This window comes from Styela clava, chromosome 2, assembly GCF_964204865.1.
Source record: "Styela clava chromosome 2, kaStyClav1.hap1.2, whole genome shotgun sequence".
Classification (NCBI taxonomy): domain Eukaryota; kingdom Metazoa; phylum Chordata; class Ascidiacea; order Stolidobranchia; family Styelidae; genus Styela; species Styela clava.
In genome coordinates this window covers 3,665,337-3,689,944 of record NC_135251.1, presented here as the reverse complement: position 1 = coordinate 3,689,944, position 24,608 = coordinate 3,665,337, and the positions used below count along the sequence as shown (strand labels likewise).

General features: G+C 35.7%; 1 protein-coding gene across 1 annotated transcript in view; it reads left to right on the top strand.

The window, feature by feature from the left end:
* Positions 1-8,577: 8,577 nt before the first annotated feature.
* The window catches only part of LOC144420012 (uncharacterized), a 31,889-nt gene continuing 15,858 nt past the window's right edge, over positions 8,578-24,608 (top strand). Inside the window, exon 1 of the mRNA XM_078110316.1 lies at positions 8,578-8,730. Within this exon, the coding sequence (XP_077966442.1) occupies positions 8,578-8,730 (153 nt within the window). The remainder of the gene's footprint in view (positions 8,731-24,608) is intronic.

Here is a 24,608-nt window from a genome sequence, read left to right as displayed (position 1 = left end):
CACTCAATAAAATGAGAGATCATCCATTTTTTTAATTCCTTGCCTTGCGTCAGTCCATTAAATATTTTCTTGCCGGTCCACGAGGTCAATTTATTTGATTGTACTGTTCGGCCTGTGTATAAAGGTCGGGAACCACTGCTATACATACCGGTGCTGTAATTGTTTAAAACCAAATTCAACCATACAGCGTCTTACATACTAATATGATGGAGTGGTAAAATAATATTGCATTTCATTATTAGTAGTGGATTTTATTTGATCAATACTTCATATGTAGATGACTTTTACATTTTTTGTTCTTTTGTGTTACAAGATTATAACAATTGAATTCAAGGAGCTATTTGTTAGTAATTTAATTTAAACAGAGATTATATTTGGCACATCTATGATTTGCTTCAAAAAATGTAAAAATCTGTGTGACAGTGTTATACCCTCATGTTCTGTACTTATTTGTATTGTTTCTAAAGCAAATAATTCCCACATGACTGCATATCATGTTACAAGGGATAATGAAAAGGTTTTTGTAAAGTATCTGTTCCATGCCATGACAACCACATAAACATGTATCTCTCAGAATTCAAAAATAATTTGGTGTTAACGTTGAATAGAGTGGTCTGCTTTATACTAAATTTTAGAAACCAATTCAAATTAATTCAAATATGTCTTTGAAATTTTAAGATAAAAATTTTTGAATTATTCGACTGTTTCAGGTATTAAAGCATTGTTTGTAAGGCGTTTATCAATATCAAACCAATTTCAGTCTCAAATTATTGAATTATCTATGAATACTGTGGTTGTGGTATCGTGCAGTGTTGCTGGTTGTAATCGCCATCTCACTAACAACAGCTTTACATGTGGATATGTTGGATATCTAGGCTACATGGCAATATTTTTTATTAAATTTTGAAGATTTATTATTCCTTGATATTTTTTATCTTTGAAATTCATCCGGAGCCATTCAAATGATGATCGTGGTCGCATATTCTTATACATTTCCAACTGTTATAAAACTCGGAAAATGATATTAGACTGTTATGTATTTGGATCTTTTGTACAAAGCCCTTGCCACTAGTGCAAAAATGTAAGATTTCAGAGAAACACCCCTTGCCACATTTTGTAATAACAACTTACTAATAATCCAGTTGGGGTTAGGACTATGAATGATTTGAAAATTTAAATTTTCAGCGCAATCTGCATCCATAACTCAAACTGATTATTTATTAATTTTATCATTTTGAGCATTGGTGGGAGTGTTTTGGGCGGGTCTTTGTACCAAGGATCCATGTATTATACTTTCCTTATTTTATGTTTTCTGGCGGAAAATATATCTGATTTATATGTCTGAATGAAGTGTATGTTCTGTGGGTACAGATGTTTTTTAATTAAGCTAGTGGATTTACAACAAATCCGTAATTACGTAATTAAGGCCATCAGACAAAATTCAATTCGGATAAAAGTGTTTAGTGGTTTAATTAGGTCAAGTGAGCGTAAATAGTTCAAACAAGCTGCTGTAATCTGTTATCATTTGATTCCAGACAAAATGACATTGTCCTCATTTTCCCATACACAGCAAGCGAAGCGATGGGCAGATGTAATTTGGGCAAACAACGACATGACCTTCCTGGTTAGTTTTATCGAGTTTGATATTTGGTATTAGTCAAACTAGTTATACAGGGTGTCCATGAAGTCTTAAAAATTTTAAATTGTGAAGAAAATTTCTCGATACATAGTCTGTTGCCACTACAGATATATTAAATGAACTGAGAACTTAATAAACACTGGTTAAAAAACAACAAACCTGGTTAGGATATATTGAGAACTAACTTCCTGACAAACTTGAAATTGTAAAGGAATTTTATGGACACCCTGTATAATTAGTTCGACAAAATATGGTATAAAAACGATTAAAATGATTGGAAAATGCTTTCTAAAACTGAGATTGTCCGCGGATAGACATCAACAAATCAACAGTTAAATTCAATAATTCTCAAATTTTTTATTGTTTAATTCCTTTTAAATTAACGCCAGAATGTGCAAAAAAAGGAAGAATCCTGGGTATTTTTCTTCTAATTCTGTAAACAATGAAAAAAGGTGTTAATACTTGAGTTTGTTTAGAACTTGATCTGTTGAAATAGTTTAAACTTCCTTTTACTGCCTATGTGACTAATTCTATGAACCAATTGATGAAGTGGAATATTTTTTATATTTCCTTGTTTTGGTTACTACCGTATTTTTCCTAACTTGAGAAATACATTTCGACGAGAGGGAGGGCCGTTCAAATGACGGTCGTGATCGCATATCCTTAGGAATTTCCAACTGTTCTAACACTCAGAAAATGATATTAGATATTATGTATTAGGATCTTTTGTACAAAGCCCCGCCCAATGCAAAAATGTGAGATTTCAGAAAAACACCCCTGCCACATTCAAGTATGCTTAGTGCAATTTGCACTAAATAGCAATCAAAGAATATGTATTTTGACCCTAAAATGGTTTTTGCTCATTCATTTATATTTCTCAAATTAAAAGTTCCAAATTGGGTTGCTTAAATAAAGTTGGGACCAACTCTTCACATTACCATATAATTCGATTTTTGCAAACTAGTCGCAAAACGATTTAAATATTTTGGGACTTTAACGATTCTAATAGACAGCTCTGGTTACAGCCTTAGTTAGGATAGGATATGATTTACATATTTATCCCGAGGGAGACCAGTCCAGGGTAGTTTTTTTTTACGAGTTGAGCGCTTTCGAGTACTTATGGCATATAAAAGTTAGCTTCTACTAAGGTATTTTGGGGGCTGTAAAATTTATATACAATTCACCTTTCAAGTAATTTCTTCTCATATTTTCCAAGCATCTAAACATGGCATTTAAAAGTTGGGGCACCAAACTTAGTAAAACCTTCTAGAGCAGAGGTGTCAAACTTGTAGACTTTCGAGGGCCACATTGCATTTTTTGAAATTGTGCAAAGGGCCGCAAACAGTTTTTGATATATTTTGATAATGTATACTTAAATCATATTTTTAGATAGGTGTAGTTTGTAACATATATTGTGATGCAATTAAATAGCCAAATGAAGTTTTATTTGTTTTCGTGAATTTCAAATACCATTTACATCAGTGCTCTTCAACAGGGGTTCCGCAGAATCCTAGGGTTCCGCAATACATGCAGTGGGGTGTCGTCAGTTTATAGGGTTCCTTGGGGGTTTAGCATTTCTTGCTTCATCATGTTGATGTGTCATTGCGAAGTTGTTTGAAGAGTGTAGACATGAGTATGAGAATTCAAGAAGATTGCAAAGGAAATGCAAGAACAACCTAGTCATTGAATTCCACGCTTGTTAACTTCTTCCTGTTTCGTTGTTGAAGTAGAAATATTTGAATTATAAATATTTCGTGTTAATTTTGTTGATTGGGGTTCCATAAAAATTGAAAAATTATATCAGGGGTTCCACAATAACAAAAAGGTTGAAGAGCACTGATTAATATTTGCATTTCACTATTATTGAAATTTACTGTATTTATTACAAAAAATCATGAACTATCAAAAACATTTTTGAACGAACTTTTGATAAGGAAAGAATAATACATACACTAAAAATGACTTAATCTATATATAGACCTAACATTTACAAAAATACTACAGAATAAACTCTATGTTTCCTTATTACATATGTCCTCACGAATGGCATCTCTTTCGTGCCACCAGCTTACTAATGTCAGACTGAAATGATTTTACAGTACCAACTCTAATTAACGAGGTCACATGATCATCGGTTATACTGAGTCGTTGGGAAAGTTCGATTAATTTCAGTAATGCAACAATATTACGTTTATCATTGCATGTATAGATCAGTGATCAAACAAATGACTTTTCGGACCAGACATTTCCCGCCACATTTCGCGACATTTTCTACCATTATATTATACGTGGCATAGGACCGCTTGAGTTATGATTGATATTGTTTTAGTAACTACGGTAGGCAGTTGTATAATTATAATATTATACAAACACATAAAAATTCTCTGTTCGGCGTTGATTTCTAAATTTGTCTAAATTGACTGCTGAGCTTATTCTGATATTGTCTACTTATATTGTATCATTTCATTGTATTGGTGGAAAGGTGACAAATTAAACAATGTGCTTCAGAATTTTGAGAAGTGCAGAAATATTGCAACTCCCATTTTTCTTCCAAAATGCCACCTTCTTCATGTACTTTGCGTTTCATTTAATCACTGAAGTGTTTTTTCAAGTATTCCTTGAGGTTTATTCATAATTGGGTCAAAATGTGAACAAAAAAAATCAATTTTCCAAAACTACTTTCAGTAAATTTTCGTTTTCTGTGAAAATAATCATTTGAAATATTGAAATTTGAAATATGTGTTACATTTAGATAAAAAAAAACTTGCAAAATATTACAATTATTGTTAAGCGCTCGGGGCCGCATTTGAAGTTCTCTGGGGAAGCATGTGGCCCGCGGGCCGCGAGTTTGACACCCCTGTTTTTGAGCACTTATGCACTGTTTTTAAACTTTGAGGCACCTTCTTGCTCATGATTTCCTTTGAGCGAACACTGATACTCAGTGTCATAGTCATAGCCTGCGACTTCTCCAAAATATTTTTCGAGAAGCGATTTTGCAGTAAAACATAAACTTTTGTGAGTTTTCAACACTATTTGTGAATGATTTACTAATAACTTTTGTCACTTACTATCAATCCTTACTCCAACAAATTGACTGAGATATATGAAATTCAGTGCATGTATTTCTTGGATAACCTCAACAGCAAAGTGAGTCTGTAAGGAGCTTCTCAAAGATATAAGTGACTGCTGGAACCTAGCCTTGTTTGTAGCGATAAGCACGAATTCATAACATTTCATCACAGTAACACTTCAAGCACAATGGAATTCTACTTCCCAAGTTTTTTTTGATTGTGTCACTGTTCGTGGTTTTCGCTTGGTAGGGTTTTGGATATTCCCGGCCATATACTACTAATTGACAAAAGCAGGCACCTGTGACAAATCTGAAACTATTTTTTATGTAATTTTTTTTTAAATGTCCTTGTGTGTTTAGTATAATAGTATATAATCAATTAATATTCCATGTGGTAGAGAAGGTAGGATTATATAGAGACTCTGCATAACTGATCTTACATAAAATTAAAACTCTCAGTGTGGACTCGCTCGGAAACATATGGAATTTTATTATTACCCTGCAATAGCATTAGATAATGCTCGACCGCATTCACGATTGCTAGTTATAAACGGTGATGCACGTTTTATTTTTGAACACTTGATGTCTCATGTCGGTTAGTATAAACTTGCATTTGTTACCTAAGTAAAGCAGCTGATATATACCATGACGAGTGTTTGAGAAGTTTTTCATAACTCCAGACCGCCGTCATTGGGTACTCGCTTCGAAATAGCCGTCTTTCACTTTTGAATGAGTTATCCTATCCTCATGCGAACAAACATTTCATGATTATTTATCAGCCCAATGTGTTTATGACTGGATATATACTCCTTTCTGCTTTCCTGTTTTGAAAGCTTCATATAAGGTGGTTTTCGTAAGTCTGGAAAAATTCCTGTCTTGTCAAAAAATAGTTGTCCCTTGCCCATTGTTAGATATCTGCTTGTATAGAGGGTCTTGTACAAAACACAAGGCTTAAAATGGGTATTGCATGAAAAACATCATAATATGAATTGCTTGAAATCAGAGAGAACACAATAATGTTAATTTAAAAACAGTCCTGTAAATTGAGTTGTAACTGTTTACAAAAGTGTTTATTCTGTCTCGCTCTTAACAGATTTGCTGGCATCTATGTTAGGTTTCATCACACCCGGTTTACAAATATTCTCTGCTCAGATTTGTAGAAGCTGTGGTTAAAGTTTGCATTCCAGAACTTTGAAGAAATTGTCGAAGAGCATTAGTGAATATCACATCTATTCTTATAAAGCTTTACCAGAGGGCCGACACGCTGCATGGTAAAATTCAATGACATTGTAAAGCAAACATGATGTCTTATCAAACAGTAATAGCAAAAATCAATGGCAACACTGAAAGGTGCACTGACTTCTATGACTTTGCTGAACCTCTTGAAGTTTTTGAGAGTAAGCTAAATGTGGACGTCACTCCTCTATTAGAAGAAATTGATTTTTATGAAGGTGGAAGAATTCCTGAATACGATTATGTGCCAGAGTCATCTAATCAACAAAAGTATTTAGAACGGGAAAGAAAAATAGGGATCAGAAAAGAGACTCAACTTGATGAATTGTTTAACAACTTTAAACATGGTCATGTCTGTTTCGTGGGTCCGCCTGGTTCAGGAAAGACCACACTCATGAAAGCAACCTCAAGAGATGTCATACAGGGAAAATATTTCCAGGGAAATATCAAGATGGTTCCATATGTAGAATGTAAACAATTTATGAACGACAGTAAAGTAACAGCAAAAGAACTAATTTTCAACAATCTCACTAAAGAAGAAAGAGGTCAAGCAATAGACATTGCAAAAACTCACCCAGAGGAAGTTTTGTTTATGCTCGACTCCTTGGATACTCTTCAATATACAGTTGATGGAGTTTATGAACTCATCAGTCTAGATGAGCCTGCATATCCTGAGGTAATAATGTGGAATTTTCTCTCGGAAAAATTATTTCCTGGCTGTCGCATTATTTCGTCCAGTCGTGAACATTCCATCAGAAATTATTGGGGAGAAGTTCGACCAGACAAGGTCATTGCACTTGCTGGATTAACAATGGACTCCATCAAAAAAATAATTTCTGGATATGAAGGAAATGAAGAAGCCGAGAAAATAATAGAATTTCTCAAAATCAAAGCTCCACCACTCTTGTTACTGTGCACTACCCCTGTGATGCTGGTTTACACGCTGATAGCATTAAAATTCAAATCTGACTTCAAACCAAACACCATGAGTGGTATTATGATTGTGGTCATGCAAAGTATCTTACGATCACCCCACACTCACCAAGAGATTACTATGGAAGTTTTGGACAAATTAAAAAAACTATCATACGTTGGGACAGTAGAACGTCGAGTTCTATTTACAGAAGATGATTTTCGTCAAGTTCATCTAAAACCGGAAAAAGCAACCGATCTAGCAATTCTGGCTCCTGGAGGAATATATCGTAAACTCTTTCAAGGAATCCACCTTCTTTACTTTCAACATCAAAGTATTCAAGAAGTGCTCACATCTTTCTATATTCTTGGACTGGATTTAAAATCTTTTAAGGAGTTCGTGGATAAACATCTTCATACCGGTCACTTTGTTTTCGTCAGAAAAATGATCTGTGGATTTTTATTGAATCCGACAGTTTATGAAGCAGCGGGAATTTTACTTGAAGGTAATGTGTTGTTTATTGTTGATTCAAATTCAAGCTAGAGCCATTTTTTTTTCTTGATTCGAATCTGAAATTTGTTTCTCGCATTATCAATTAATCAGTGCAATGGCCTAGCAGTTAAAGTGTTCAACTTAATAACTGTATTGGCATTGTAGGTTACTCATCTCGGGTTCACATCGCATACTTGTCTCTTCACCTAGGCCCTAGGGTGTAATAAATTTGGTAGACAATGCTGACCTAGGAATATTCCTGTAATTTTAAGAAACAATAACTCTATGCCTAGCTTATCAGTGCACACTGTTACAGGGCATTGTTCGGAGCCAAATCCATGAATAAGTTCATATAAAAAATTAATTCATCAATGCTGTAATTCTTGGTGATAGGGGCAAAGGTTGAGATGCTACTAGGGCAAGGATGGGCAAGATTTTCCGACCAGGGGCCAAAAATTGTGCCCACTTAGACTTGCGGGCTTTGTAAGTGTGATGTAAAAAGTTACATTTTATGAAAATTATTTACAGTGTAACAAAAGCAAAAATGGAAAACAATAAGCCTCGTGCCAAGACTAATTTTAATCGCAATTTCAACAAATTTCTTGAGCTAATTTTAACTAAAACATTAAAATTTAGTTTTAGTTAGGTTGTGGCACCATCATGCAGGCCAGATTGAATTACTCAACGGGGCGGGTTTGGCCCACGGGTCATACTTTGCCCATTTCTGTACTAGGGTGTTTTATTGCAAAGCAAAAAGTAGCCGAGCATCATTAGTACACATCAAGCATTATTATTACACATTTTACACTGGTTTTGAACTAAAGTTTTAAGCATGGGGAAATCTGAAGTGCAATAACAAACACTAGTCTAAACAATGTAACAGACATATTAGTACAATGAGGTGCCCAATACATTGATTGGCTATGGCTGACTAGATTTAATTTTCCAATAACTAATTTAAAAGGGATAAGCGCTAATGTTGTTTGCAAGTCAATCCTTACTGAATGGTAACTTATCATTCAGACACAAGTATCATCAGTATACATATATTCTTATATTTTCACAGAAATTCAGGATCTTAAAGAAAAACGAGATATTCTCAAGAAAAGTCTGCAATTACAACTCAAAGAAATATCAGACAAATCAGATCTTTTGGAACTTTTCACTGCATTGAACGAAGCCAAGAATGGAATGAGCGACATTGCCAAATCATCTCTTAACAAAATTGACATGTCTGGTCATCCTCTTTCCGTCAGTGACGTTCATGTCATTGGGTCAGTAGCTTCCTACTGCACATCACTATCAATGGATTTCTTTAGATGTGATCTCAAGTCATCCTCACTTCAAACTCTGGCATCTGAATTGAAAGGATCAAATGTGAAGGTAGAATTTCTGATATTGAACTCTTTAGAATTTGTTTTCATGTTTTTACTATAAATAAGGCTGTAGGCAAGCAGCTCATATTCGGAGTTACCGGTACTACTATATAGTAGAATTATATTAGGATTAGGATTAGATTTACATATTTATCCCGGGGGAGAGGAAAGCCGACAAGACGGCTTATCCATATGGTGAACCACGGCCTCTCGTCCGGTTACCATTCCAAGTCGGGTATGGGATTAGTTAGTTATACTGTATTGTTTGTTTTTGGAAGCATGGACTTGGTGGTGGAGGAAGCCGTAACCGACCAGCGGTTACGTGAAGCACCCAACGACGGCGAGGAGTCCAGCAATCCTCTCGCACATAACCATCCCTGCATGGGAATCGAACCTGCGAACCCACGCAGAGTAATTAGAGGTGCGGTGGCGAGCGTATTCCTAACGCTTAACCCGTTGAGCCACACCGCCGTGCCTTATATGTTAAATTATATATCAAAATCTTTTTGGTTTGAAAATATTTACTGAATTGTCACACGGAGTGTTGTGGTGGACCTGGTTTTAAACCTGAATTCTGCGGTTCGTGGCGCAAATGTAATTAAATTGGTTAAATTTCCTATTTTACAAATACTAACTGACTATACAGTATGTGCAAAACACCATAGATCAGAATTTTTAGCGCTTCTGTAGTATGTTCACCGAAACGTAGCATGTGTACCAGGTTAGGGTTACGCCATAAATTTATTTCAATTTTACTTATTTCAGTTCTATTATGAGTTCCGGAACTAGCCTAGTGCCTGCCGTAGTTTTTGTACCTGAAATTATGGCCTAACCCTAATCTGCTACCCGTTCTACGTTCCAGTGTCCGCCATCTTGGTTAACATACTACATGAGTAGTTCATTTTGTTTTGTCAGTATTAGATTTGCTTAATATGTATTCATGTTTTATACAATTTAGCTAATAAATGGCAATGAACTATTGCACACGGTCCCCTATCAACTGGAATGTTTCATTAGAATTCCGCTTCATGAAAAAGGGTGAAAACCACTGTCTATGCTAAATTAGTTGCTTAATTCAACAAGATTTATAACAGTCCAATTACGACCTCAAATTGTTCTTGTTTCTTTAAAGATCTTCATGTTGGGGCTGTATGGAAACACAAACATGGGAGTTGAAGATTTATCATCAGTTGGACAAATACTTTCCAATCAATCCTGTGTTAAATACTTGGGCCTTGGCAACTGCAACCTGTCATCAGATCAACTACAAGCTTTAAAATCATCCTTGGGCAACACAGAGGTATAAAACAACAATAATATTCACATAATTATCGCTTTTGAAATAGTTGGAAGAAATTTTGAGTTTGATTTTTTAATATGTTATAGTTTTACACCTTCATAACCCAGAATTGGATTACATGGTGAAATTTATGTAAAACCTCTATAATTTTAAATTTACCTTTTTGAATAATAGCTTTCAGGCCTACTCATTTTTTTAATATTTGTTTGAAATACATAATAACCAATTCCTATGAGCAGATTAGTTCTGTTGAGTCTTGTCCTGTGATTGTGTGAAATACCCAAAATTGCCCTATATTGCACCCAAAGAAAGATTTTTTCTCTGTTAAGCTTCCAAGTTCAATTGATTTTTATTAAAATTTTAGAATAAATGTTTTTGAGAAAAATATTTTATATGACTCTTATTCATGTCTTTCACTTTAAACCAAGCCCTGTACAAGTGTCCACTAAAGGAGTTACGGTAATATTGTCTGAAAAATTTAAAAATCATTTCAGTTCGGCATTTGCCTCCAATTTTATTACAGCTTGTGTTCAGTGGTTTGATCTTGTGCAAACGCAGTCAAGTACATTGGTCTTACTCATTGGTCATTACGCCCATGCATGTGAATTCATTGTTCTCATGTATCCTATCATCTTCAAAAGTTGCTGTTTGGTTTGAGTGTTCGATAGTAAAAAAAAAAAGGAAATCGAACTTTCAACCGAAAATAATATTTCTTAAACAATTAATTAAGTGTTCCATAACCAAATTTAATTTTGACTTGAAATGTTCACTTGTATAAACTTGAGTCACAGCTTATTACATTTATTTCAGTCACCAAAGCATTATTTACACGATAAATCTTTTGACATAATACACAGTAATTCTGCTGCCGTAAACTTGTAATTTAGAAAATCCCAATGAATCAGATGAGGTCTATGTTACATAAATTAAGCTTGTCTTTTCATAACAAACCTTATGACAAACTCTCTAATTTTGGTCTTTTGTACGGAATTCATAAATCACCATTTAAAGCAACCTTTGACTTCTCGAACCTGGCCAGTTGTCTCAAGACCTTGTCTGTTTTTTAAATTTCAATTTTGACTAGGTTACTTCGAGTTAACAATGATATCACAACTTTTTTTTTTATCAGAGGTAACATCAATCTCTCTAATCTTGCATTCTCGATGCCCTCCTTGCGCTACCATATAATTCAAATATGAAATATGGCACAAACACGAATGTACATGAAATATAGCAAGAACCAAATTACCGTGAAATGTCAGTCACGAAATATGACATGATTATAGACAATAAACAAATTATATATGCATGTATATCCCAATTTTATGATATGACGCAAAATATTAATTCATTTTGTATTTTATTTTATGTATATAAACAATTTCTCATATGCCCGCATTTGATTATAAAAGTGGTTCCCAAATTAATTTGATATAAGTCGCGAAATATTAACCCTTTCCGTGCGGTGGACACGTATACGTACCCACGACAAAAGTCGCTAGATTGCGGCAGGTATGTTGGTGTGGTGTGGCTCAACGGGCTAAACGTTAGGAATACGCTCGCCACCGCACCTCTAACTACTCTGCGTGGGTTCGCAGGTTCGAATCCCATGCAGGGATGGTTATGTGCGAGAGGATTGCTGGACTCCTCGCCGCCGTTGGGTGGTTCACGTAACCGCTGGTCGGTTACGGCTTCCTCCACCACCAAGTCCATGCTTTCGAAAACAAACAATACAGTAAAACTAATCCCATACCCGACCTGAAATGGTAACCGGACGAGAGGCCGTGGTTCGCCATATGGATAAGCCGTCTTATCGGCTTTCCTCTCCCCCGGGATAAATATGTAAATCCTATCCTATGTACTCCACTGTTTTATTTAGCAATTGGTCGCAAACTGTTGGTCTAGTTTTTCCGGGTTTTAGTTTATTGATAAGAAGTCTTCTTCGAGATTAACATAAGCGACGGGAAATCTCGCTTTTGTTTACGACGGGAATTTTATTTGCGGCGGAACGAGGGAGTGTTTTTGAAATTTATGCAAATTTCGGTGTTTTTTGGGTGGTAATAGAAGACATATTATCCCTTCCATCTACCAAAGTATTTTGAGTTGGATCACGAAATTGCTACAGCAATATTATGCTATTGTTTGCCAACCACGAAGCGGTAACAGTAAAGGATTTAGCGAATATTTCTAGTTTTTATCACGGTTTGAAGTTTCAACTCCCAAGAAAAAAAAATGCCTTTTTTCTATCCGGTTTGTGCCTCAGACCACCACTTTTAAAAAAAACTTTTTTTTTTAATCGCCAATTGCAAGCTCTTCAAATAAGCTTTCCAACAAGCCGTCAGTGGGCAGCAGACGATCATTAGTTTTTCGTTAGTCGATCGATTAGTTGGGGGGGTACAAATGCATAAAATCGGCGTAGCAAATACGATTATTTAATAAAAAATAAAAATCGCATGGAAAGGGTTAACCCATATTCTAAATATTGTTTCTATGCTCCAACGTTTAGAAATGAAGCGATAGAAATGGTAAAAATTAATTTTGAAAGTCATTTGCGACTTGCTAATATCAGACATTATAATTGTTTATATCGGGGGCGTGCAACTGTTTAGCGCAATGGGCCACAAACTACAAGAATAGTGATACCGGGAGCCAGGCCATCGAACAACTCATGATTTCTTATGAATAATTTATTTAATGGAGGAGCACGTACAATCAGTATATTTATTAGGTAGGTAATTAATGGGATAATCAACTTTCCTTTTCTTACTGGTAGACATTTGAACTTGGTTAAATTTTTCCGTATAATAACCTACAAACATAAAGTAAGAGCGCGTACCACTGCCAGAACAAGGCACATTATGCTGCAACAATGGGGGTCGTCACAATACTGTAGACCAGGGTCGTGCAACCCGCAGGTGCATTTCGAGTGGCCAGTGGCCCACGCTGTGTTTTCCAGAATCGAATATAAAAAATTGAGCAAAATTATTATTTTGAATGATGTAGTATACAAAGACGTGATGTAGTATACAAAGACGATTTGTTTGTTTCCCTAACTGCGCTCTGTCAGCCATTTTAAACGAGGCATGAGTCCCATCTTGAATCAACCAATTAGGAGGAGATATCGATACATAAAGGTGCCATAGTCGCTTACACACTTGGTCTATTAATATATGACGTTATCGGCTTATCGCAAAACTATCGAAGCCATTCTCAAATTGAGAATTTGTTAAGGAATGTATATTATTTATTGAATTCGGGTTTCTAATGTTTTACGTCCGGAAATAAAAGAGGAGTTTGCAAAAAAAGCCTGTCAAAACAGACCATAACTTGTTGAGTTGAGAGCTTGAGAACACTATAGCGAAATCTTCAATTGCAAAAGCGGGGAAATTTTCATCGTATTCCTTGGCACTTGACGAAAGCACTGACATCAAGGTTACTGATCAGTCGGCGATCTTCTATGATACAAAAGTGGGTGATGATTTTGAAATTACCGAATAGCTCACAGCGATTATCCCTATTAATGGTACCGGTACGCATAGAGGCGTTGATATGTTGGAAGCTGTGATGAAAATGATCAAGCGGCTTGGCTTGTCTTTGGCGAAACTTTCGGGAATCACCACGGATGGCGCCCATCAATGGTTGGGAAACAACAGTTTTATTGCTCTCATAATAGTAAAAGTTTGGTATGAGGGTATTGTTTTTTCATTAACCTGTAGTCAGTGTAGAAAAACTAGCGCATAACTATCATGTTAAGTGGCCGGCGCAATTATTAGTAAACTACATGTGGCCCTTCGATCGAAAAGGTTGGACGACCCTGCTGTAGACGGAATTGAATCGCAGTGTGATGTAATCTTATGGAGATTTTCCCGACCTTTGACCCCCGGAAAATTCTTCCTATACTTAACCACTGCAAAATTTTTGGGTTTATTTTAGGAGTGGTTTCGCGAGTTGACGCCTGTAAAGTGGGTTATATGTTTCAAACCATCATTATGATTCATTCATTCATTGCATACAACAGGGTGGTCTAGACCCAGGCCCGCGGGCCACAAGTGGCCCACCGTTTCATCATCTGTGGCCCGCGTCGCATTTGCGCGAGAGTAAACAAAAAATCGCAATCAGTGTTGTTTCGACATAAAAATAACCAGAAAAATATTTTGATATATTGTTACATTACTAATTTCACTGAATTGACTAGTGTTATGGCTAGCTGAGGCAACTAGCGAAGTTGAATATTGTGATTGGCTAGACTGAATTATTAACTGGATTTTTATTTTTTGTTATTTGTAAGTTTTTAAACATTAGTATGAAAAGAAAACGGACCAATTCAGATGACTTTTGACTGGATATGGAAAAGAAAATACCACAATGCTTGCCTAATATCTGTACGTTATGCCGGTGACAATCTAAAAAAGTAATTTGTTCTTTATGTCATTTTATCCGTTGTGGAAAATTTGAAATCTTACACTAAATGTGGATATAGTAAAAGATTTTGCACGTCTTAGTGAGTTTTGTTGTTGTTTTAGCTTGATGAATGACAAATATTGGTCAATGTGTTCGGACAAAAAGTATTTGATTTGTATGGCACTATTTACTTATTCTTGGTACTATTGTGGCCCGCGAACAATACAAAGATAATTGTGTGGCCCGGGAGGCCGACAACCTTTGACCACCCTGGCATACAATAATCTGTTTTTTAAACGTACTGGTAAACAATTTTAGCCTAGTCTATTACAGCTATTTCTACACTAATTTTTTATTGTTGCAATTAAATTAAATCTTCTAAGAAGACAACGTGATCATTAAATTATCTGATTTATATTTAAATTTCCGAAACACAACTGAAAACTAATGAATATAGTTCAAAAACCCGAATACGAGGTAAGGTTCACGACCACGCCTGAAAATCTGAGTAGGCACAGTGTCAGAGTGGATACGAAAAGGGGGCATTGTCACGTCACTTTTTGCATCTTGCTGATTAGCCAATGTCACGAAGTAAATGAGGCAGTCGATGCTCGGGGAAAAGTCCATGGACCTATACTGCAGTCAAAAATGCCAATGACGCTGTTACAATTCGAAAAAGTTCTTAAATTAATAGGCTACGAAGTATGAGTCTGTAGCGGGCCACGTAAATAGGTACCGCGTGCCGTGCTGTACCCGTATGTTGCACACCTCTGATTTATATACACAAAGACAAGCTCACATGTAGCATCGATTAAATGTGTATGAAATATAAAACTATTACTTGTCACAATTAACTTCAATAAAATCCATTTTTATTTTCAATGCACCAATATTTGTATTCCTTAAATTCCTTGAATAAACATATAACACTTCTCTCCTTTTGAGCAGCCAAATGTAATGTAATCAACTTTAGGCGATGGGTAAATTCGTATCATGTATGTTTCGAGCCAGAAAATAAAAACATGTATGCCCTCTCTCTTGATTACAAACCAAAATTACACATTTGTATTTTTCGCGGATTCGACAATTGTACTGAGGTTTTCATCAGTCGAAGAATAAATTTGATGTTTTTTAGGGATAAAGTTCATTTTTTTAATGCCGCCACAGTTGTCAATTCTTCGTTATTGAACCATGCATTTTTAATAATCTTGATTCTGAACTTTGTGCAATTGTTTATCAATAATCAAGATATGATTGATGATGAGTAAGGTAAATATCTCAATAATAACGGAGATAAGCATTTTTATCAGCGCTATGAAAGCATAAGATGCTGTAAAAACAAATAAAAACTTGTGGTGATATTTGCGTTGAGGTGATAGTGCACAGAATAAAATAGTTTTGACCGCAATACCGTGATTTGCTGAAAGTAAAACGAGGCCATTGTTTGTTCTAAGTAGAAGGCAGAAATTTTGAATCGTGAAGAATTAAAAAATGAGGGTTATTACACATGTAATCTCCCCCACTGGCTTTTCCCTTGAGTGATATATAACTTTACTCAATCTTCATCCACATAAATTAACATGATTCCTACAATCAATGAAGTTGTTAGAAAATAGATATGTAACAGCAGAAAATTATCATCAATTGCAAAATTGCCAGTATGCATATATATATGTCCTGTAAATTTACAGCAAATATGCCACTTTGCCAACCATTTACCTAATGCTTTGTATGTGTAGTCCAATGAAACGAACATGAACTGGTTCTAAGCATATAAAATTATGGCGAGCATTGGTGTTCAACTAAAGAACAGGAATTTCTTTTACTTATTCTGTCCCGACTTGTTGGGCTTTAATATGGAGAAACTCTCAGTTGTGTGGCGCATGGCTCGGCAGTGTGTCAAATTCTGCTGAATGTTAGGCATATGCTTGCCACCGCACCTCTGATTACCATGCATGGGTTCGCTCTTTCGAATCCCATGCAGGGTTGATTACGTATGAGAGGATGACTGGACTCCTCGCCACCATAGGGTGGTTCATGTACCCACTGGTCGGTTAAGGCTTTCTCCACCATCAAGTCCATGCATCTGAAAACTGGCTAACTAATCCCATACCCAGTGGCGCAGCCAGGGGGGTGTGGGGATTCGGGGCCGAACCCCCCTTTTGAATTTTCTGAAAAGTGAAAAATGTTGCCGATAACATGTGCAATTGCCTTCTGCTAAAATTGTCGTTCGTTTGCATCAACGCGGCATGTTATTTATGCCGTGAACGCCCTTTACATTGGTGTTTATTCTCTTTAAATCACAAATTTGTGCCGCGGGAACAATGATAAATATTTTTTTTTTGTACCCGCACGGAAATGTGAAAACTGAAAAAGCGTGCAATTGCCTTCTGCTAAAATCGCCCATGTTTTCATCAGCGTGTTATTTAGGCCGTAAACGCCCTTACGTCGGTTTTTATTCTTTCTAAATCATAAATTTGTGCCACGATAAACATGGTAATTATTATTTTTTTTTTGTACTTTGCACGGAATTGTGAATTCGTGAGTTATTATACGTTCATCGGTGGCTAGGTTCTAAAGACAAAAGAAGGAGTAAAACCGCGATCTAACTTTGATTGAAAAGCGGGATTATGAAATATTGAAAATAAAACCGCAAACAATATAAGTTTTGAGAGTCCCTCGACAGTCTAAAAACGCTTTTCTAGTCGCAAAATAGCAAAATTTCGTGTGCCTATGGCGCACATTATGTTTGGTCGCCGTTTAGGAACATACCGTCACTAAAATCGAAACACGGTGAATTGTGGGTGGGATTTGCCTTTTATCCATTACTTTGAAATTGTCGTAGAAAATTTTCGTGTTATCATTAAACAAGGTTGAAAACACGATTTTTTCCCGGTTTGTGATGATATATAAGATAATTAATCCGAAGTATATTCATCAATTTTTATTGTACTGAAATAAATTTTACACCATGAGAATTTACAGCAGATTTACGGATTTTTCCGGAGGTTTTATCTTTAAAAATAATCGGAGTGTCAGCATTGCGATTGAAGGGAGTCAATGTTACAAGCACATCTCAAATTTGTCGAATTTGCAAAATAGAAAAAATACAGATCAAAACAATATATGATAGGCGACGGGCAGTTACCACAAATTTTTATTTTTATGTCGGCAAATGGCCGAGTTATTTAAAATTGTGAATTGTAAAAAATTTTTTGTTTTGTCGACGCAAACGCTGGTTAAAATGAAGAGAATTAAATTAATAAAGCAAGATATTTTAAATATGCCCTCATCGGTCACGAATTGATTACTTTGCACAACAGAAAAATAATTTTTCGTTGTAAGCGTCGGCTCTTAACAAGTGGCGTAATCGCGGCGATGAATATGTCTTTTAACGATATACTTCATATGCATTTTCATTGTACGAAATAAAATTGTACTTTTCGGGATTTTATATCAGTTATTGAGATTTTTTCTTTCTTTATCTCATATTTTTATGTCCACCCATCGCCGTGGCATTTCAGAGAACTAATGTTTTAATTTTGACGTAAGAAGAAGCAACCGCGAGTTACGTTGGACACAATTAAACTGATATATAAAGACATTTTAGAATTTTGTAGTTGTCAGAGATTGAATATTTCACGCGACAAGAATAATCATTATACGCTGAATAGACGTCCATTTAACGAGCTCGTAATGCGAAGACTGTTACAGACAGCAATGGGAATTTATGATTATGAAACCCTCCCCTTTTGAAAATCTAGGCTGCGCGCCTGCCCATACCCGACATGGAATGGTAACCGAAAACACCGTAGAGCAGAATTTTTTCAGCGCTCTTGTAGTATGTGCACCGGATCGTAGCATGTGTACCAGGTTAGGGTTAGGCCATAAATGTATTCCAATTTTACTTATTTCAGTTTTATTGAGAGTTCGGGGAATAGCCTAGTGACTACTGTAGTATTTGTACCTGAAATTATGGCCTAACCTTAACCTGCTACCCGTTCTATGTTCCAGTGTCCAGTGTCTTGGTTAAAATACTACATGAGTAGTTTATTTTGTTTTGTCAGTGTTAGATTTGCTTAATATGTATTCATGTTTTATACAATTTAGCCAATAAATGGCATTGGACTATTGCACACGGGGCTTCTATCAACTAGAATATTTCATTAGAATTCCGCTCCATGAAAAAGGGTGAAAACCACTGTCCATGCTCAATTTGTTGCTTAATTCAACAAGATTTATAACAGTCCAATTACGACCTCAAATTGTTCTTGCCTCTTTATAGATCATGGAGTTTCACCTGCATGAAAACAGAAACATGGGAGTTGAAGGTTTGTCAACAGTTGGACAAATACTTTCCAATCAATCCTGTGTTGGAAAGTTGGGCCTTGGAAACTGCAACCTGTCATCAGATCAACTACAAGCTTTAGAATCATCCTTGGGCAGCACAGAGGTATAACACAATAATATTCACATATTTATCGCTTTTGAAAGAGTTGGAAGTAATTTTGAGTTTGATTTTTTAATATGTTATAGTTTTACACCTTCATAACCCAAATTGGATTACATGGTGAAATTTATGTAAAACCTCTATAATTTTAAATTTACCTTTTTCACCTTTCAGGCCTACTCATTTTTTTTGAATATTCGTTTGAAATACATAATGGCCTATATTGCACCCAAAGAAAGATTTTTTTCCGATAAACTTCCAAGTTCAATTGATTTTTAATAAAATTTTGAAATAAATGGGCAGTGTGAGGAGCAGCATTCATTTTCTTGAGTACTTATCGAATATTGTTTTTGAGAAAAATATTCTATATCTCTCTTATTCATGACTTCTACTCTAAACCAAGTCATGTACAAGTGTCCACTGAAGGAGTTACTATTTTTTGAAAAACTGAATTCATTGCAGTTCGGCGTTGGCCAACCATTTTATTACACCTTGTGTTCAGTGGTTTGAACTTGTGCAAATGCAGTCAAGTTCATTGGTCTTACTCATTGGTCATCACGCTCATGCATGTGAATTCATAGTTCCCATGTTATTTTATCATCTCCAAAAATTGCTGTTTGGTTTGAGTGTTCGATAGTAAAGAGGAAAAAAGGTACCGTATGTCAAACTTTCGATCGAAAATAATATTTCTTAGACAATTAATGATAAGTGTTCCATAACCAAATTTAATTTTGACTTGATCAAATATGAAATGTCCACCTGTTCAAACTCGAGTCACAGCTTATTACATTTATTTTATTCATCTAAGCACTATAACTAAAAATCTTATGACATGATATACAGTAATTCTGCTGCCGTAAACTTGTAATTTAGTAAATCCCAATGAATCAGATGAGGTCTATGTTACATAAATTAAGCTTGCCTTTTCATAACAAACCTTCTGACAAACTCTAAGTTTTAGTCTTTTGTACGGAATTTATAATTACCATTCAAAGCAACCTTTGACCTCTAGAACCTGTCTAGTTGTCTCTTTTTGAAATTTTAATTTTGACCCCGTAGCTCCCAGTTAACAATGATATCACAATTTTTTATTTATGGATTATATATGCTAAGGGAAAGTAGAGAGGTATGGGCCACCTAACTTGCCAAGGTATTTTGTTTTTGTCTCTTGCATGAAATATCCAGTCTTTTACTCGCTGAATGTTTGATAATTCAGCTAACTGTTCCACGCATTGTTTTTGTGAAGTGAATTTTTTCACAAAAATGTCGTTCGCGCAAAAAAATATTGCTGTAGAGTGACGGAGGTAACATCAATCTCTCTAATGTTGCATTTTCGCATTGCCCTACATAACGCTACCATATAATTTTAATATGAAATATGGCACAAACAGGAATGTACATGAGATATAGCGAGAACAAAATTACCGTAAAATGTCAGTCACGAAATATGACATGATTATAGACAATAAACAAATTATATATGCATGTATATCCCAATTTTTTGATGTGACGCAAAATATTAATCCGTTTTGTATTTTATTTTATGTATATAAACAATTTCTCATATGCCCGCATTTGATTATAAAAGTGGTTCCCAAATAAATTTGATATAAGTCACGAAATATTACCCATATCCTGAAAAATGTTTCTATTTGCCAACGTTTAGAAATGAAGCAATAGAAATCGTGAAAATTAATTTTGAAAGCCATTTGCGTCTCGCTGATATCAGACATTATAATCGTTTATATACACAAAGACAAGCTCACGTGTAGCATCGAATAAATTTGTATAAAATATAAAACTATTACTTGTCACAAATAACTTCAATAAAATTCATTTTTATTTTCAATGCACCGATATTTGTATTCCTTAGATTCCTTAAATAAACATATAACACTTCTCTCCTTTTGAGCAGCCAAATGTAATGTAATCATCTTTAGGCGATGGATAAATTCGTTTCAAGGATGTTTCAAGCCAGAAAACAAAACATGTATGCCCTCTTTCTTTATTACAAACCACAATTACACATTTGTATTGTACTGAGGTTTTCATCAGTCGAAGAATAAATTTGATGTTTTCTTAGGGAAAAAGTTTATTTTATTGATGCTGCCACAGTTGGCAATTCTTCATTAATAAACCATGCATTTTTAATATTCTTGATTCTGAATCTTGTGCAATTGTTTATCAATAATTACGATATGATTGATGATGAGTAAGGTAAATATCTCAATAATAACGGAGATAAGCATTTTTATCAGCGCTATGAAAGCATAAGATGCTGTAAAGACAAATAAAAACTTGTGGTGATAATTGCGTTGAGGTGATAGTGCACAGAATAAAATAGTTTTGACCGCAATACCGTGATTTGATTAAAGTAAAACGAGGCATTGTTTGTTCGTGAGTGATATATAATTTTACTTTATCTTAAATTAACATGATTCCTACAATTAATGAAGTTGTTGAAAAATATATATGTAACAGCAGAAAATTATCATCAATTGCAAAATAGCCAGTATGCATATATATATATATATTCTGTAAATTTACAGCAGATATGCCCCTTTGCCAACCATTTACATAAAAATTTGTATGTGTAGTCCAATGGAACGAACGTGATCTTGTTCTAAGCATATAAAATTATGGCGAGCATGGGTGTTCAACTAAAGAACAGAAATTTATTTTACTTATTCTGTCCCGACTTGTTGGGCGGTAATATGGAGAAACTCTCAGCGGTGTGGCGCATGGCTGGGCAGTGTGGCAAATTCTGCTAAGAGTCAGGAATATGCTTTCCACCGCACCTCTGATAACCATGCATGGGTTCGCACTTTCGAATCACATGCGGGGTTGATTAAGTATGAGAGGATGACTGGACTCCTCGCCACCATAGGGTGGTTCATGTACCCACTGATCGGTTACAGCTTTCTCCACCATCAAGTCCATGCACCTGAAAATGGCTAACTAATCCCATACCCGACATGGAATGGTAACCGAAAACACCATAGAGCAGAATTTTAGCGCTCCTGTAGTATGTGCATCGGAACGTAGCATGTGTACCAGGTTAGGGTTAGGCCATAAATTTATTCCAATTTTACTTATTTCAGTTTTATTGAGAATTCGGGGACTAGCCTAGTGACTGCTGTAGTATTTGTACCTGAAATTATGGCCTAACCCTAACCTGCTACTCGTTCTACGTTCCAGTGTCAGCCATCTTGGTTAACATACTCTTTTCCCTTGTGTGATATGTAATTTTACTTAATCTTGGATTAACATGATTCCTACAATCAATGAAGTTGTTTGAAAATATATATGTAACACCAGAAAATTATCATCAATTGCAAAATAGCAAGTATGCATATATATCCTGTAAATTTACAGCAGATATGCCCCTTTGGCAACCACTTACCTACAAATTTGTATGTGTAGTGAAATGAAACGAACATGATCTGGTTCTAAGCATATAAAACTATGGCGAGCATTGGTGTTCAACTAAAGAACAGAAATTTCTTTTACTTATTCTGTCCCTACTTGTTGGGCGGTAATATGGAGAAACTCTCAGCGGTGTTGCGCATGGCTCGGCAGTGTGGCAAATTCTGCTAAGAGTTAGGAATATGCTTGCCACCGCACCTCTGATTACCATGCATGGGTTCGCACTTTCGAATCCCATGCAGGGTTGATTACGTATGAGAGGATGACTGGACTCCTCGCCACCATAAGGTGGTTCATGCACACACTGGTCGGTTACGGCTTTCTCCACCATCAAGTCCATGCATCTGAAAACTGGCTAACTAAATGATAACCGAACGAGAGACCGTGGTTCGCCATATGATGATTAAGCAATCTTATTGGCTTTCCTCTCCCCTGGGATAAATATGTCAATCCTAATTCTAAACCCTAATTTATGTGCTAAAGATTGGCCTCGTCTCACAATGTAGAAGTCCTAGATATTTTTTACCATGTTTTCTTGATGATGTAACTGCTATCTGCCAGATACCTGTCCAGGGCTGTTCTGCCTATTTCATACAAATGGCAGCAGGCCTTTCTATTTGCTATGTTCCCACTAGCGCCAAAATTATATTACATATATACAAAAGAATGGTGAGAAATGAAGACATTAACATCGTACATGACGAGAGAAAATACATTTTCCAAGTTTAATATTCCCGGTTAACAGAATAAGAGCCAGATACAACTCTAAGGTCACTCCTGCATGAAACAGGGGCCATGATACTTTACTCTATTGAAGCAGCATTCCATTAGCTCCTTGTAATAATAATTTGAAATAGGTAGTGTTAATATCATAGTAATATTTTAATGTTAGTTTTCTGCTTTGTGAGTATTAAGGATTTCATAAAGCTCAAGCTTTCGATCTATTTGACAACATGGGTCAGAATCCTCAGTGTTTGAGTGGCTCACCCAATATATATCGATTCTGATATGTCTACTTTTGTAGTTTGATTTATTTTTTCAAATTCAATGGTAAGGTCTAGAACAGAGTGGTCCAAGGTTGTCGGCTCCAGGGGCCACAAAATTGATTAGCCACGTTGATCAGTATTTGTCATTTATTAAGCTAAATTATGCAAAAACCACCAAAAAACTTACTAAAACCAGCAAAAGGCTTTCTATATCTACGTTTAGTGTAAGATTTCAAACTCTCCATAACAGTAAAAGTGTTTCCGCAAATGTAAGTGCTTTTGAACAGCCAAAGGATTTTTTAAGCAAAATCTTAACTTTGGAAAAGCTCATTGCTCACAAGATTCTAAAATGTGGTTTCAAAATATTCTTTTGTCACCGACAAAACTTGCCGATATATCAAGCAAGCATTGTGGTACCCCCCGGTCCCTCCCCCCCCCCCCAACACATTCAGTTAAAAATATGTTTGAATTGTCAGTTTGCAAAATAGCGTACAAATAAATAACTGCAGATTGATTGATTACCAAATGTGAGGTACAGGAGGGTAACTACTAAATGTTCTGACATATAGGCAGCATTTTTTGTGATACTGTTCAGGCGGGCTGCAAAAAACACCCGGCATGAATTATATTGTAAGGCCATGACATTAATATTAGTTATCAGACATAGCCAACCAAGCTAATTCGATTTTTAGTTTTCTATGATACCAAAATTGTTAGCATATATTCGTGACCAAAAATATAGAAATCCAGATAACAATTTAGACTGCCAAGCACATCATTCAACTTTGCTAGTCGCCCAAGAACACTGTTCAATTCAGTGGCATGCTAAAAGATTTTTCTGGTTAGTTCTATGAGGAAACAACACCAAATGCGATTTTTGATTACCATCTGGCCCGCGGGCCTGGGTTTGGACCACCCTGGTCTAGAATATTACTAGAATATCGTGAATCAAAACCTAGAAATTCCACGAAAAACCACTTTCAGTTTGTAAATGTTCATAATGGATCTCCACTCTAGGAGACCCTCTTATTATCATTCGTTCTGTCTGTGTATCTGTCTGGACCAATCGGGATGAAATTTCTCACGTGGGTTATCATGTCACCCTAGTATTGTGTGTTCCATAGAAAGTCCGGATGGAGGTTTCGTTTCCATGACAACGACGAATAACGCGCCGATCGTTGAGAAATTTCCATTTTTTTCCCAACTTATCGCCGTTCAATTGTTAACTAAGTCGGAATTTGAAATTTCAAGAACGCTACCTTCTGCACAGTAAAATACGCTTTCCAATAAGTCGTCTTTGGTCTCGATACTCCATAAACTGG